Below are 15,175 nucleotides of genomic sequence, written 5' to 3'. Positions count from 1 at the left end.
GTGCTTCCATTCACTTCTGCAAAACATTCATGCTACAAATGCCCCAGAATTAATTGGCACTGTGGAAGTAAGGAGGGTGCTCAAAGACACCCAGTCAGAAGTGACACCTTGGCATCCAGCATGCATTTCAGTGAACACCTTGGCAAAGATTTTTACCGGGAAAGATGATCCCATCGCTCCTTTTCACAACAATTAACTTCTGGGGCTCAAATTTTGATGCCTCAGTGCTACCAATTACTCTCTCACTCTCATAGACTGTCTGCATCAGCATGGTCTGTGTTATCTAGTGATCTCTGAGGTCACTCAAAGGACATTTATACCACAGGGAGGAGTTTAGGCATTTCCAGAGTTATCTAGTCGCCACAGCATCCTGTCCAGGTTCAGCAGCACTCACGACCTGGGGCACCTCTGTGGAAAAAAACCCTTTTCCCACCAGTTTGATTAAACCCACTCTGATCATTTGGCTCAGCCATTTCTGCAGGTCTCAGAAATGTGTTGCTTAGACACTGGCACAAGCTTCACAGCAATACCACTGCTTTCAGTCACTTTACACGTGTTCATCAGTGAAGGTGACACTTTCCAGGTGACTCAGGCACAAAGGAAGGCCATTGTGGGTGGATAATTTAGGTCCAGCTTTCAACTTTCAGAGTGAGCTGAGATGACAGTGCCTTTCAGTGAAAACTCATTAAGTTGGAGAGCTTGAGCAGAGGCAGGGCTGGTTCTGCACCGCAGTGGATGCTGAGAGGGTTTTTATTTTTTTTTGGGGGGGGGGAAGGGTGGAAGGATGGACACATTATTCATTGTAGCAAAGGCAGACACCAGTGAAATCCCCACAAAGAGAGCCCCTTTGAGGTTCCCCTCCCCTCCCCAGTTATTTCATAAAGCTTTGTGAAATCAGATCAAAACCATGGAGGTAAGGCAGAGCCAGGCTGGGGAAGGAGGAGCCCATCAGCAGGCAGGACTTGCAGCCACAGCCCTGGGGCACAAGTATCCTCGAGGGGCTTGCGGCAAAGGATGTGACAGAGTTTTCCTGCTTTTTCCTCACTGATCTCCAAAGAGGACGGGAAAGCTTGTGCTTGTGTCTGAAATGTTTTCTCCAGAAATTTTCCTGGGTGGTCCTTGGGGGCCTCGGGTGACTGGTAGAGACCCAGCTCCATGCTCGCCGGGGGATCACATCGACACCTCCACCCACCAGGAGGGAAGACCTGAGCCGGGTTCTTTGCTGACTTTCCTTCCTCAGCTCCCCAAATCTGTCCCGGTTAAAGCCGGGATGGTGCCTCGTACCAGCAGGACACCCAGCTATAAGGTGTCATCTCTGCCCTTCGGTGGAAGCCCCTCTGCCAAGACCACCGAGCATAGCAAGACCAACCCTTGTGCCCTTCCCTCGAGGGGACCCCCGGGCCCCCCGCGACCCCTGCGAGGCAGAGGAGGGGGTGGCCCGGGGGATGCTGCTCCTCGGTGGCCCGGCCAACGCACCCAGCCGGCTGCCGGGCAGCACAGCCGCGGCTATGCAAATATATGCAAATATGGGCAACGCACGCAAATTTATGCAAACGTACGGAACCGTCTCGGGCGGGGCGGTCCGCCCCGGAGCCGCCCCCGGTATAAGGCGGCGGCGGCGCGGCTGTCCCGGCGTGTGGAGCTGCAGCAGCCCGGGGAAAGGCAGGTCCTGAGGCGGCATCATGGTGAGTGCCGGCCCCGGGCTGCCCCCTCCCTCCTTCCTTCCCTCCCTCCCTCCTTCCTTACCTCCCTCCTTCCTTCCTTCCTTCCTTCCCTCCCTCCCTCCTTCCTTACCTCCCGTCTCGCCGGGCCCGCCCCGGAGCAGGTTGCGACCCCCAAATCTTCACCCCGGGGAGCCCAGGGGGTGCGGGCAGCTGCCGGCGGGGCGCACCCGCTGGGCTCGCCTGGCTCCAGCCTTTTCTGAGCTGCTCCCTCCCCAGCACTCAGCGGCCTCCCTTCCTTTGAGCAGCCCCTTGCACCCCCGTCTGACCCGGCCGAGGCAAGGAGGCCACCAGCCAAACCTCACCCTGTGCGGAGACTGGCATTTCGGCTGACCCTCTCACCTCTCCTCCCTTTCAATAGCCGCGGTTCCTGCCCATCTCCCGTGGTAACATCTCTGACTGGGGGGAGTGTGCCCACTCTGCCAGCCCCCCCCCACACACACACTGCAGACCCACAGCTGAGCCCCGGGAGCTAGCTGTGGCTTCACCCACTGCCCTCGGGTGGGTGGGCATGACTGTGGGTGAGGCTGGGGGCTGCCCTGCTGCTGTGGTCCTGCTCCAAGCCCTGGCTCCTGAGCTCTCCGGCTGCTCTGGAGAGCATCCCAGCCCCAGGGTGCCCGGGCACCCTGCCTGCTGCCCCGTAGAGCCGTGCTCCCTGTCCTTCCTGAGCCAGACCTTGCTGTGAAGAAGGCAGTCTGCTGGCTGGTGACCAGCACTGCTGTGTCCCCGGCGCTGCTGAACTCTGCCCAGCCTACTGTCAGCGCTGGGTCCCACAGAGCCAGTCCTGGCTGCTGCGTGTTGGCAGGGTGAAATGCAGTGAGCAGCATAACCCTCTGCCTCCCGCTTTGATTCGCAAGGTCCTTGGCCAGGGCGGGGAGTCCTTTCTTGTCTCCTGTTCCCTGTGGTCATCCAGGGGTGCTTGCAGCTGTGTCAAGTGTTTGCTGTGTGCTTCTGCTGAGGATCCTGGAGCTTCCTCAGGATTTACCATTTTCTCCTTGTGTTACAAAACCTTTATAGACCTGCTGGGAGGGATAAGCGGGGTGTCACTTCACTGCTCCTTGCACCTCAGCTTTGGAAAGGGTGGGGAGATGGACTTCTGCCTCTCACCATGGGTATCAAGGGCTTATTTTTCTGTCATCCTTCACTGTCACTGCTGCCTCTGAAATGCAGCACGGAAAGCACCCTAGGTGCAGAGAGCCAGGACTTGCTGCCACCCGTGCAACTCCCTCGGACAGCAGTTGCTTCTGTGCTCCTGAGTGCAAAATGGCTGGCTCCACCGGCTTCCTGCCAGCTGACTCACAGCGGGGCACCCATGGCTCTGGAAATCCGGTTTGGTTTGGATGTTCCTCTGCCTCAGTTGTACCTGATGACGCATCCAAGTCCTTGGCAACAGCAGGGCTGAGGCACTGAATATTTTGGCTCTTGTCACAAGGGCTGAAGGCTTTGGGGTGTCTCACCCAGAAGGAGTGAGGCTGCAGAGCCCACCCCAGCAGGGCCTGAGGCTGCCTTTGGAGCCCTGAGCTCAGGGACCTTACCACTTCGGCCCTTCAGTTCAGTTAAGAAGAGCAGCTAACACTTCCTCCTCCTCCAGAGCTAATTTAGGGAAGCTGAGCCTCAGAGCATGGCAACCGTTCCCTGCTGCAAATCCCGCCCCCCGCCAGGTAGCCGTTCTCAGTGCCATCACCTCCTCAACTCCCAGCCCCCCGGGTGATGCTCTGTCTTTTCAGCCTTGTTGCTGGAGTAGGGGACTGCTGCCCGTCCCCAGCCCTTAAGCCAAGCGGATGTTTGAGCAACGGAGAAGATGCTCACTGGGTGCTTCCCAGGGCTGTGGGTGGGAGGGGAACGTGCTGGCCTGGTGTCCCAGGCTCCAGCAGCTGGGTCTGCATCTCCCTGGGCCCGTGAGGTGGGGCAGTGCTGTGCTGGGAGGCAGAGCGCCAGATGTGGGAGAGGGCAGCAGGCTGGGATGGACACAAGGTACCCAGGCCATAGGGCGGCGTGGCTTGCACAACCTGCCAAGGGTCTGGGCTGTGCATCTCTGCCGCGGTTGCACTTGCGATCCCGCCTGAGCTCTGACCCTGCCTCCCCCTCCCCAGCGCGAGTGCATCTCCGTCCACGTCGGCCAGGCCGGCGTCCAGATGGGCAACACTTGCTGGGAGCTGTACTGCCTGGAGCACGGCATCCAGCCCGACGGGCAGATGCCCAGCGACAAAACCATCGGCGGCGGGGACGACTCCTTCACCACCTTCTTCTGCGAGACCGGGGCTGGGAAGCACGTCCCGCGGGCCATCTTCGTGGACCTGGAGCCCACTGTGATCGGTGAGTGCAGCTCAGTGGTCACTATCTCTGGGAATAATCCACTGTGGGACAGTCCCTAGGGTGGCTCTTGCCACCTTTCCCCAGGCCAGTCAGAAAATCTGTGACATTATACCAACCTCTCCTAGATGAGGTTCGGGGAGGAGTCTACCGCCAGCTCTTCCATCCTGAACAGATGATCACCGGCAAGGAGGATGCCGCCAACAACTACGCCCGTGGGCACTACACCATCGGCAAAGAGATCATCGACCAAGTGCTGGACAGGATCCGGAAGCTGGTAGGTGACCACAGAGGGGGGACGTGTCCCCCGGGGCTGGGCTCCAGCATCCTGCTGGGGTGGGAGCATGGTGTGAACCCTGCTGTGCTCTGGGAGGGATCTGTGGCTCCTTAAGTAAAAGTTTGAAACTTCCCCCCATCAAAGTCAGTGCCTGGAGGAATCTTACCTGGATCTCTCCACAGGCTGACCAGTGCACAGGCCTCCAGGGATTCCTTGTGTTTCGGAGTTTTGGAGGTGGCACTGGCTCTGGATTCACCTCCCTCTTGATGGAACGACTCTCTGTTGACTACGGCAAGAAGTCCAAGCTGGAGTTCTCCATCTATCCCGCACCACAGGTCTCCACCGCTGTGGTGGAGCCCTACAATTCCATCCTCACAACACACAGCACCCTGGAGCACTCGGACTGTGCTTTCATGGTGGACAACGAGGCCATCTACGACATCTGCCGCAGGAACCTGGACATCGAGCGCCCAACCTACACCAACTTGAACAGACTCATCAGCCAGGTTGTCTCGTCCATCACGGCATCACTGCGGTTCGATGGAGCCCTGAATGTTGACCTGACCGAGTTTCAAACCAACCTTGTGCCCTACCCTCGCATCCACTTCCCTCTGGCCACCTATGCTCCTGTGGTTTCGGCTGAGAGAGCTTATCATGAGCAGTTATCGGTGGCCGAGATCACCAACTCCTGCTTTGAGCCGGCCAACCAGATGGTGAAATGTGACCCTCGCCACGGCAAGTACATGGCCTGCTGCCTGCTGTACCGTGGGGACGTGGTGCCCAAGGACGTCAACGCCGCCATCGCCACCATCAAGACCAAGCGCAGCATCCAGTTTGTGGACTGGTGCCCCACGGGCTTCAAAGTGGGCATCAACTACCAGCCGCCCACGGTGGTGCCGGGGGGGGACCTGGCCAAGGTGCAGCGCGCCGTCTGCATGCTGAGCAACACCACGGCCATCGCCGAGGCCTGGGCTCGCCTGGACCACAAGTTCGACCTGATGTACGCCAAGCGAGCCTTCGTGCACTGGTACGTGGGCGAGGGCATGGAGGAAGGGGAGTTCTCCGAGGCGCGGGAAGACATGGCCGCTCTGGAGAAGGATTACGAGGAGGTGGGCCTGGACTCCTACGAGGATGAAGAGGAAGGCGAGGAGTAGAGCAGCTCCTGCCCAAAAGGACCGTGCTCCTTCCCCATGTTACCTGCAGAAGCCCTTTGCAATAAACCGTTTGAGAGCTTTTGTGTCTCCCACTAACCCCCCAGCCGTATCGGTTTCTTGCCAGGTCAGGTGTGTGGTGAGTGCTTCAGCTCTGCTGCTGGTGCTGCTATGCTTCCTCCCAGCGCTCTGCTCCAGCTCCAGCTTGCTCCCCACATAGGTAAGAGCCCTGTATCAGGGGGATGTGGCCAGGACACACGGCGTGTTCTGGGGAAGTGCATAAGCATGTCCATCAAAGGGATCCGGAGGAGTGCTGATGTGGTAGGAGAAGCTCCTACCTCAGGCATGGGATCCTCTGCCTGGGAGCACTTCTGCCCACTCCCTGCCTGGCTCTGCCAGCGCTCTGCCATCCCCCACTCTGCCTGCCTGACCCATCTCGTCTTCTGGATTGTCCCCACGCTGAGCCCTCTCCCTGCCCTGCCTGGGGTAAGAAGTCTGAAAGTCATCTCTTGGCTCCAGCTGCAAACTGGAGATTTCTGTTACCCATTATCCAGCACGCTGAGTTCAGAGATTAATTTTCCCTGTTTACCACTAATGCTCCAGCTATATTGACCCACAGGGGCTGTCCTCCCCTGCCCTCCTCCTCCCAGCAGGCACCCGTGCCAGCCTGAGGGGAAAGCGTGAGCCAGCCCGGGGCTGCACTGATTGCTGGAGCACAGCCAGGCGCTCGTCCCACTGCGCAGGGCTGCTGGCACTGTTCCCCGTGCCCGTGACCAGAGCGCTGGGCTCAGAGCGAGTGGTGCCTGCGGCTGCGCCAGGTCAGGAGTCGCTGCCCCTCATGCCAGGCACTGCTCTGATCCACTCCTTAACGAGGTCTGAATGTGGGGCAAGGAAGGACTCTGTTCCTCCAGGGGTAATCCCACTGCAGAGACACCTTCTCCCCACATCTTCACAGAGACCTGACTCTGCTGCCGTCTCCTATTGCTTTTTTTTTTTCTAAAGGTTATCCGGCACCTCTGATCTGGACCCTGCTGCAGAGGGACACAGCAGTGTCTCTTGGCATGTCACTGAGCAGCAGAGCCCCTGTCCCCAGAGGCAGGGACATCTGTGTGAGCCCATGCCCGGGCAGCAAGGACTTTTCTCGTGGCCTGGCTTGTGGTCCACATGTCCTCAGCACCAGGATCAGCCCTAGCCTCGGTGGGGGAAGCTGCACTAGCTGGGCCTCAAATGGAGCTGCTTCTCTGAATGTAGTCACAAATCATTAACAGCAAACAGGCTGCAATGACCTTTTTTTTTTTTTTTTTTTTTTTTTGTAGCTGGGCCAGCTCCCCAGCCCAGATTTGTCATGTTGATCTGCAGTCTCACAGAGGTGTGTGGCACTGCCTGCCTGTCCCCACCGAGAGAGAAGGGCAGCCCTTGGCCAGAGGTTCCCAAAATACCGATGGCAAAGGGATGTTTGGGGGAGCACCCTGTGCTCCAGAGCCTGACATGTATCTCTAACATGTTTCTCCTCCTTTCTCCCACTCTAGAGACTCAGGTGGTCTCAGGGTGTCCCTAAATCCTCGGGGACCTGCAGTGTGGGGGAGCTGGTGGCAGAGCAGGGTAGGGGCGGCTGTACCTGCTCCGGCCTCTGTCCTGGTGGCTGAGCACCACCTGCACCCCCCTGAGAGCTGGAGCCCAGAGCTCCTGCCCACAGCCTGGCTGGATGCCCCCCCCGCAGCAGAGAGGGGGGAGAGCATCCCCCGGGCCCGCGCACCTTGGGGTTCCTCCGCAGCCTGGAGGGACCCAGGCTGTCCCCGAAGTAGGTACTCCCGCCCAGCATGCAAATGTACCCAAATGAAGGGGGCGCAGCGGCGGCAAGCCCCTCCCCCCTATAAGAGGGCGCTGCGGAGGGGATTGCAGCAGCCGCAGCTCCGCGCCGAGCCCCGCCGCACCGAGCCGCCGGCAGAGCCCGGACCCCCCAGCCGCAGCATGGTGAGTGCTGGCAGGGCGGCGGGGGGGGCACCCGGCACCCCCCCACCCCCCCCCCCCATCCCGGAGCACCGGGCAAGGCGGAGCCGCCGCGATGCTCCCCCCTCCTTCCCCGCCGTGACCTTGGGCAGCCCCACCGGACCCTGTCCGGGAGCAACCGTGCCCCCCGCCTCTTCTGCGCCCCCCCCCCCTCCCCCCCCGCTACCGGTCCCGGGACGCCTGGGTCTCCCCGCCGCCGCAGCGGAGGGGGGTGCTGGGGATGGAGGGGGGTGACCTCTCCGCTGGGGAACGGTGGCCGCGGAGGGACGGGGACAGCTGTCGGGGGTGGAGGCGCCAGCCGGGCACCGGGGGCCGGAGCTGGGTGCTCGGCGGGGCTCCCCTCGCGGCAGCGGGCGCCCCGTCGGGGCTGGCAGCGGGGAGCGGGCGTGGGGGGGGGGGGGGGGGGGTCCCGGTCCCGTCCCACGGGGGTCTGGCAGCGGCGGAGCGGGCCGGGGCTCTTGTCCAAACCGAGCAATCGCCGCTGCCCTCGCCTGGGGCCGGGGCTATATTTAGCGGCTCGGGAGGGGGACGGGGCCGTGCCAGGAGGCTCAGCGCAACGCCCCGCCCGCCGCAGCACTGCCCGGGCCCTGCCGGGGACCCTGCCCCGGGCCACCCTTCCTCCTGGGGGGCTGAGGCTGACCCGGCCCTCCCGGAGGAGTCAGGAGTCCCTATTCTCTGGCACTGCACCGGGGCACGGACCCCATCATGGCTCAGAGCTCTACACAGTTGGGGAATACAGGAGCGAAGAGCTCTGGGACCCCCAGGCTGAGTCGTGGTGTCGTGCCCGCGGGAGTGGGGATGTCAGGAGGAGCAAAGCAGGGATGGCAGGGGTAGCAGAGGAGGGATGCCAGGGGTAGTGGAGCACCTGCACCCACAGGATGGGAGCGCAGGAGGGACATCTCCAGCTCATGTCCTGCCCCCCCAGCACTTCTGCCCCACTTGGGGTTTGCAACTTGGGATTGGGACTGCACAGTTTGGGGAGTCTCTGTGTTGCCTCGCAGGCTGCTGGGCTTCACAGATAGCCCCCCCCCCACCTACCCCCCACTGCCCCTGCATCCCCAAGGCCCCTTGTCCCAGGAGGCTGAGTGCTACCCCTGTCTCTGGGGCAGCGGGCGGAGGAGTTGACTCCGCTGCACATCACGGGTTAAGGATGTGCCTGCTCAGCTCAGCACCTCGCCAGGCTGCTGTGGATGGGAAAGGTGCTGAGGCTGCCAGGGAGCCTGGCAAGGTGGCGGGGGCAAGGGAGCTGGGCCAGGCCCTGCTCCCCACGCTGCTGAAGGACAGCCCTGGCCAGAGTCCGTGGGGCTGGTGGCTCCTAATGCAAGCTGAGTGGGAGGGATGCCAGGGCCGGCTCCTGACCCGGCATGGTGCCTGTGCGTGGCCGAGGGCAATGACAGCTGTGTGGAGGCCCTTAGGCACATGTGGGAGGTCACCCCAAGGAAAATGAGCTCCTTGGGGCCACTGGCCAGGGCAGGTCCCGTGCAGGTGGTCATGGGGCACTGGCACCAGGCAGAGCCCTCCCTGGGACAGGCAGGACAGATCTGTGCCGGGGTCTGACCCTGCCTCCCCCTCCCCAGCGCGAGTGCATCTCCGTCCACGTCGGCCAGGCCGGCGTCCAGATGGGCAACACTTGCTGGGAGCTGTACTGCCTGGAGCACGGCATCCAGCCCGACGGGCAGATGCCCAGCGACAAAACCATCGGCGGCGGGGACGACTCCTTCACCACCTTCTTCTGCGAGACCGGGGCTGGGAAGCACGTCCCGCGGGCCATCTTCGTGGACCTGGAGCCCACTGTGATCGGTGAGTGCTGGAATTCGCACAGCCTGGGGTGCACCCCTGGGTGGGTAGCAAGTGGCTGGTGCCCGTGGTCTGCTGGCAGCATCCTGCACCAGGTTCAACCTGAAGGCCCTCCTTTCCCCAGGAGAAGCCACAAACCTGAGCACCAGCTTTTGTTCCTGAAGCGTCCTAGAGACAGCGGTGCTGTTAATCTCTGCTGCCACATGTGCATGGAAAGAAACCAGCCCAACCGGCACGGCAGCTCCGGCAGTGCCGCCCCATGCTGTGGGCAGGCAGCTCACGATGGGTGGGAGAAGCTGAGCTCCTGTGCAGGGAGGTGGCAGCCACCTCCCTCTGCCAGAGAAACCTGATGCCGGTGGTGGCCAGGATGACGTGTGGGTCCTTGGCCGTGCCCCTGGCAGGCGGAGCCGGGTGAGGGATGGGTGCTGGCACCCGCTTGGCTGCTTGGCGGCCAGCTCAAACCAACAGCCTCCACTAGACTCAGCCGTCCCCTGCTCTCTCCTAGATGAAGTTCGGGCCGGAATCTACCGCCAGCTTTTTCACCCCGAGCAGCTGATCACCGGCAAGGAGGATGCCGCCAACAACTACGCCCGTGGGCACTACACCATCGGCAAAGAGATCATCGACCAAGTGCTGGACAGGATCCGGAAGCTGGTAGGTGACCACAGAGGGGGGACGTGTCCCCCCGGGGCTGGGCTCCAGCATCCTGCTGGGGCTCAGAGCACACTGCAAGCCCTGGGTGGGATCTGCAGCTGCCCATGGCACGGATGAAGGTCATAAAGGACTTCTGAACAATCAGGTATTCACAAAGAAAACTATCTCAGAGCAATCACCTCCTGTGCCTCTCTCCGCAGGCTGACCAGTGCACAGGGCTCCAGGGATTCCTTGTCTTTCACAGCTTTGGAGGTGGCACTGGCTCTGGATTCACCTCCCTCTTGATGGAGCGACTCTCTGTTGACTACGGCAAGAAGTCCAAGCTGGAGTTCTCCATCTATCCCGCACCACAGGTCTCCACCGCTGTGGTGGAGCCCTACAATTCCATCCTCACCACCCACACCACCCTGGAGCACTCGGACTGTGCTTTCATGGTGGACAACGAGGCCATCTACGACATCTGCCGCAGGAACCTGGACATCGAGCGCCCAACCTACACCAACTTGAACAGACTCATCAGCCAGATTGTCTCGTCCATCACGGCATCACTGCGGTTCGATGGAGCCCTGAATGTTGACCTGACCGAGTTTCAAACCAACCTTGTGCCCTACCCTCGTATCCACTTCCCTCTGGCTACCTACGCCCCCGTCATCTCTGCAGAGAAGGCTTATCATGAGCAGTTATCGGTGGCCGAGATCACCAACTCCTGCTTTGAGCCGGCCAACCAGATGGTGAAATGTGACCCTCGCCACGGCAAGTACATGGCCTGCTGCCTGCTGTACCGTGGGGACGTGGTGCCCAAGGACGTCAACGCCGCCATCGCCACCATCAAGACCAAGCGCAGCATCCAGTTTGTGGACTGGTGCCCCACGGGCTTCAAAGTGGGCATCAACTACCAGCCGCCCACGGTGGTGCCGGGGGGGGACCTGGCCAAGGTGCAGCGCGCCGTCTGCATGCTGAGCAACACCACGGCCATCGCCGAGGCCTGGGCTCGCCTGGACCACAAGTTCGACCTGATGTACGCCAAGCGAGCCTTCGTGCACTGGTACGTGGGCGAGGGCATGGAGGAAGGGGAGTTCTCCGAGGCGCGGGAAGACATGGCCGCTCTGGAGAAGGATTACGAGGAGGTGGGCCTGGACTCCTACGAGGATGAAGAGGAAGGCGAGGAGTAGAGCAGCTCCTGCCCAAAAGGACCGTGCTCCTTCCCCATGTTACCTGCAGAAGCCCTTTGCAATAAACCGTTTGAGAGCCTTTGTGTCTCCCACTAACCCCCCAGCCGTATCGGTTTCTTGCCAGGTCAGGTGTGTGGTGAGTGCTTCAGCTCTGCTGCTGGTGCTGCTATGCTTCCTCCCAGCGCTCTGCTCCAGCTCCAGCTTGCTCCCTGTGCAGGTAAGAGCCCCCGGGCCCGCTCCCTGGGGCTGTGGCACACACCCCACCCCTCTCACTGCTCCAGCCGGGGGTGGGTACCGCTTCCTTGTGTGATATATGGCCCCGCGCTGTCTCCTGGAGCTCAGGGGGGCAGATTTAGCCTGAGCAGGAAAAGATAGGCAGCTGCTGGGACTTCTCCCCATGTGCAGCCCAAGGGTAGGTGGGCTTGTCTGGAAGGATAGTGGTGGAAGCTGTGGGAGCTGCCTGGCCCCCCTGTCGCGGGACAAGGGGCGTCCCTGGCTCTGCGGTGCAGCGGGTGCTCGCTGCAAAGGCATCCAGCGCGGCAGGAACCCCCGCGGCTGCTTTACTGCTCTGTTATGGTGAGAGGATTAAAGGAGGGGAACGCTCCCTGTGAAACTGCTTGTCTCCATCTCTGTTTTTTTACCCGCCTTCCACAAGCAGCCCAATTGCTGAGTGACCCAGTGAGCCTCTCCGGCCAACGGTGCCCACAGGGCTGGGGGGGGGTCTCCCCAGCACTGGGGTGGTTGTGCTGTCCCCAGGCTCTGCTCACCCCCACCGCAGCAGGGCCGCTGTCCGTGCCTTCCAAGATCTGGCATCTCCCCAGCCTGGGCACCCACCTCCCTCTTGGGCAGCCAAAAAGCTCTGCCTGTACCCCTGCCATTGCCTGCCTGCACTGTGCTGATCCCCTTCCCTCAGTGCCCAGCCCCAGAGCCTCCGAACAGTCGCGCCTGGCCCCAGCTGCAGTTGTGTGAACTCCCATCAAGAGCGCGCTGGGGCCAGGGATTAACTTTCCCCGCTTACTGCTAATGCTCTGGCCACGCCGCCCCGCCGGGGCTGTCATCTGCAGCCTTTCCCCTTCAGCAACGCTTGGCTGCTCAACCTGGGCAGCCTGCCCCTGGCAGGACCCCCTCCCTGCAGACAGGGACATGCCATCCACACCTCCGCAAGAACATCTTTTTTACTCCAAACACAAGGCAACGTCGGCGCTGAGAGCAGCAGCGGAGCGGGCGCTGGGTCCCCTCCGCCTTGCTCCAGCACTGCACCGGGACCCGGACAGCAGCTCTGCCCTTGGTCAGGAGCGACCCTCCTGGGGCACAGAGCTGTGGGGCTGCGGCTGCCGTCACCCGGGGTGGGGTGGGGGGTGTCTCACAGCATCCTCCTCTGCAACCCCTGGGGGGAGGCAGCGGCTGGCAAGGGCCCCATGGTTAGCAGCAGGTCACACGCTCACAGTTCTGGGGCACAGAACAAGTCCCAGGCAGCAGCATCCAGGGCACAGACCACTCCAAATCCAACACACCTCTGGCACAGCAGCAGCTCTCCCCCGAGTGCAGCAATCCCCTCTGCAACGGCTCCACGGGGCGGGGGGGGGGGGGGGTGCGGCGCGCAGGGATGAGGGCAGCTGCTTTTCCCCTGGTTTGGGCTCAGATCTGCGTGGTGTCCTGGCCTGCCGGCGCTGGCTGCAGCCCCTCCAGCTGATGGAGGACCTCATTTATGCTGGGTCGCTCCTGGGGGTTCACCGTCATCATGGAGGAGAGCAGGCGCTGCAAGGCAGCCGAGTATCTGGAGGAAAGATGACGTGGGGAGGGGGGGGGGGGGGCGGTGTCCGTGTGGTACACAGCACAGGGGACTGCCCGGGAGTGGGGTCACCCTGCCCAGCCCCTCACCTGGTCGTGGGGGGCACAGTGATGGGGTTCTGCACTGCCAGAGCCACGCTGTCACCCTTCTGGAAGATGGCGTCATAGGGGCCCTCCCCAAACATCATGCAGTACAGCACGCAGCCTAGGGACTGAAGCGCAGTGGGGTCAGGGCAGCCCCACGGCAGTGGGACAGGGGGTGGGGAGGGGGTGGGGGTCAGATCCTTACCCAAATATCTGTGCGCTCATCTATGACGCACTGGCTCGGCACTGTGAAGAGCTCGGGGGCACGGTAGGAGATGGTGCAGCGCTGGGCAGCCCAGTCCTGCGGAGAGGAGGAGGGTGAAGGTGGGGATGAAGGGCTTGGGGCAGAGATGGGCTGGTGGGTTGACGTCGCAGGGCACCCACCTGCACGGCCATGGCCTGCCGAGAGCTGCTGACTTCGATGCGAGCTTGGTTCATAGAGCCCAGGTCCATCAGCACAGGCCGGTCATCCTCGTCCAGCAGCACATTGGTAGGCTTGAGGTCCCTGTGGGGATGGATGTCACCAAACACCTGCTGGGCCCCCTGCTAACCCCCCCCAGCCAGGGCTGCTGGCCCCCCACCTGTGCGCATAGCCCTTGCTGTGGATGGCTTGCAGCCCGCAGCAGATGCCGTGGAAGATGAGGAGGATCCGCTGCTCTGGCATGAAGGTCCCTTTCTCTCGCAGTGCTTGCACCTCGCTCCAGAGTGTCCCACCCTGGCAAACACAAGCAGCTGGTCACCGCTGCTGGTCCCAGCAGCAAGGGGGTGAGGGCGGCCAGGGGAGCCCTCCCTCACCTTCACGTAGGGCAGGAGGAGCCACGCTTCATGCTTGGCACCCTTCTCCACCATGCAGTGGGCCACCAGGCGCAGGATGTTGGGGTGGTCGAAGAGGCCGTGCATCTTCACCTCGTGCAGGGCGGCCTGGCGGTCCTCCTTGTCGTGGCACAGGATGCGCTTCAGGGCGTAGAAGCGCCCATCCCGCAGCCCCTCCACCAGGTCCACATAGCTGAAGCCCCTGCGAGGAGTCGAGCACGGTGTGGGCTAGGTGTCACACCGCTGTGGCACCCGTGTCGGGGCCTTGTGCCCAGCCTCAACTGTGATTGCCCAGGGTAGGGAGGCAGAGGGCAGTGGGTGCCTGCAACCCTCTCCGTGGGAACCCCTCGGGCGTGCATGTTCCCCCCACTTTGGGGGCACCTGCCAGGCACCCAAAGCATCCCCCTCCTGCATGAACAAACCCACTGGCCCAACCACCCTCACTCCCATGGGTCCAAGCACCCACTCCTGGGCATGATCGCCCCCTGCCACCCAGCATGAGAATCCTCCTCCATGCATGTGCTCAAGCATCTCCCCCATGCCCAAACCGCCCTGTGCTCAAGCATTTCCCCACCATGCCTAAGCACCCCCACATGCCTGAGCATCCCCCCTGTGCCCAAGCATCACCTCCACCCCCGAGCATTCCCCTGTGCCCAAACATCCCCTATGCCTGAGCATCACCCCCAGGTCTGAGCACTCCCCATGCACAAGCACCCACTATGCCCGAGCATCCCCCCATGCCTGAGCATAAGCTCTGACCCAAGCACTCCCCCCCCATGCCCAAGGATCCCCTGCATGCACAAGCACCCCCCATACCCAACCAACCCCATGCATGAGCACCCCCCCACGCCCGAGCATTCACCTCCATTCCCGAGCATTCCCCCCTCATGCACAAGCACTCCGCCCCCGTGCCCGAGCATTCCCCGCATGCATAAGTACCCCCCAGGCCCGAGCATCCCCCCCATGCACAAGCATCCCCCCTGCCCGAGCACCCATGCACGAGCAACACCCCGCCATGCCCGAGCATCCCCCCAACGCACGAGCACCCCCCACGCGCAAGCATCCCCCATGCCCGAGTACCCCCCCATACCCAAGTATCCCCCCCCCCCCCCATACCCGAACACCCTCCATACCCGAGCATCTCCCCCCCACGCCCGAGCATCCTTCCCACGCCCGAGCACCCCCCATGCCCGAGCATCCCCCCCGGGCCCGTCGACCCCCCCGAGCCCCCCGCCGTGCCCCAGCCCCCCCGCGGACCCCTCTGCCAGGCGGTGGAGCAGGAGGTACCGCACGCCCCCCACGCTGACTGTGCCGCGGGAGCAGACGCACAGCGCCTGCCCCATCGCCCGCCCGCGTCATCGCCCGCCGCCGCGCGTCACCCATCGCGTCACC

The 15,175-nt window shown here is 62.4% G+C and overlaps 3 protein-coding genes across 4 annotated transcripts; 2 read left to right on the top strand and 1 right to left on the bottom strand.

The window, feature by feature from the left end:
• Positions 1 to 1,608: 1,608 nt before the first annotated feature.
• LOC116959594 (tubulin alpha-5 chain-like) lies at positions 1,609 to 5,543 on the top strand. The gene is made up of 4 exons (XM_042808480.1): positions 1,609 to 1,685; positions 3,815 to 4,037; positions 4,163 to 4,311; positions 4,494 to 5,543. Exons 1-4 carry the CDS (start codon positions 1,683 to 1,685, stop codon positions 5,463 to 5,465), a joined length of 1,347 nt encoding a protein of 448 aa, XP_042664414.1. The 5' UTR covers positions 1,609 to 1,682; the 3' UTR covers positions 5,466 to 5,543.
• Positions 5,544 to 7,336: 1,793 nt separating this feature from the next.
• LOC116959606 (tubulin alpha-5 chain) lies at positions 7,337 to 11,174 on the top strand. The gene is made up of 4 exons (XM_042808479.1): positions 7,337 to 7,436; positions 9,050 to 9,272; positions 9,775 to 9,923; positions 10,124 to 11,174. The coding sequence occupies exons 1-4, from the start codon at positions 7,434 to 7,436 to the stop codon at positions 11,093 to 11,095; spliced, it is 1,347 nt and encodes a 448-aa protein (XP_042664413.1). The 5' UTR covers positions 7,337 to 7,433; the 3' UTR covers positions 11,096 to 11,174.
• A 1,078-nt stretch (positions 11,175 to 12,252) lies between these two features.
• STK16 (serine/threonine kinase 16) lies at positions 12,253 to 15,152 on the bottom strand. 2 transcript variants are annotated; one of them, XM_042808512.1, is made up of 7 exons: positions 15,041 to 15,152; positions 13,766 to 13,985; positions 13,552 to 13,685; positions 13,355 to 13,475; positions 13,176 to 13,271; positions 12,977 to 13,098; positions 12,253 to 12,872 (listed from the first exon to the last, which is right to left on the bottom strand). In XM_042808512.1, exons 1-7 carry the CDS (start codon positions 15,124 to 15,126, stop codon positions 12,734 to 12,736), a joined length of 918 nt encoding a protein of 305 aa, XP_042664446.1. In that variant the 5' UTR covers positions 15,127 to 15,152; the 3' UTR covers positions 12,253 to 12,733. The 2 variants fall into 2 exon arrangements, with proteins under 2 accessions (XP_042664446.1, XP_042664447.1); XM_042808513.1 differs by having other exon boundaries at positions 15,071 to 15,128.
• Between the last annotated feature and the right edge of the window lie 23 nt (positions 15,153 to 15,175).

This window comes from Tyto alba, unplaced genomic scaffold (genome assembly GCF_018691265.1).
Source record: "Tyto alba isolate M040663 unplaced genomic scaffold, T.alba_DEE_v4.0 Super-Scaffold_7, whole genome shotgun sequence".
Lineage (NCBI taxonomy): Eukaryota > Metazoa > Chordata > Aves > Strigiformes > Tytonidae > Tyto > Tyto alba.
This window is presented reverse-complemented; position numbering and strand designations above follow the sequence as displayed.

Excerpts from the sequence above, each read along its gene's own strand:
- LOC116959606 (XM_042808479.1), top strand. Across the intron at positions 9,273-9,774 it reads CCTGGAGCCCACTGTGATCG|ATGAAGTTCGGGCCGGAATC; the intron begins GTGAGTGCTGGA and ends GCTCTCTCCTAG. Across the intron at positions 9,924-10,123 it reads TGGACAGGATCCGGAAGCTG|GCTGACCAGTGCACAGGGCT; the intron begins GTAGGTGACCAC and ends CTCTCTCCGCAG.
- STK16 (XM_042808512.1), bottom strand. The coding sequence starts at position 15,126 with ATGGGGCAGGCGCTGTGCGTCTGCTCCCGCGGCACAGTCAGCGTGGGG. Across the intron at positions 13,476-13,551 it reads AGCAAGGGCTATGCGCACAG|GGACCTCAAGCCTACCAATG; the intron begins GTGGGGGGCCAG and ends CCATCCCCACAG. Across the intron at positions 13,272-13,354 it reads GGCAGGCCATGGCCGTGCAG|GACTGGGCTGCCCAGCGCTG; the intron begins GTGGGTGCCCTG and ends TCCTCTCCGCAG.
- LOC116959594 (XM_042808480.1), top strand. Across the intron at positions 4,038-4,162 it reads CCTGGAGCCCACTGTGATCG|ATGAGGTTCGGGGAGGAGTC; the intron begins GTGAGTGCAGCT and ends AACCTCTCCTAG. Across the intron at positions 4,312-4,493 it reads TGGACAGGATCCGGAAGCTG|GCTGACCAGTGCACAGGCCT; the intron begins GTAGGTGACCAC and ends ATCTCTCCACAG.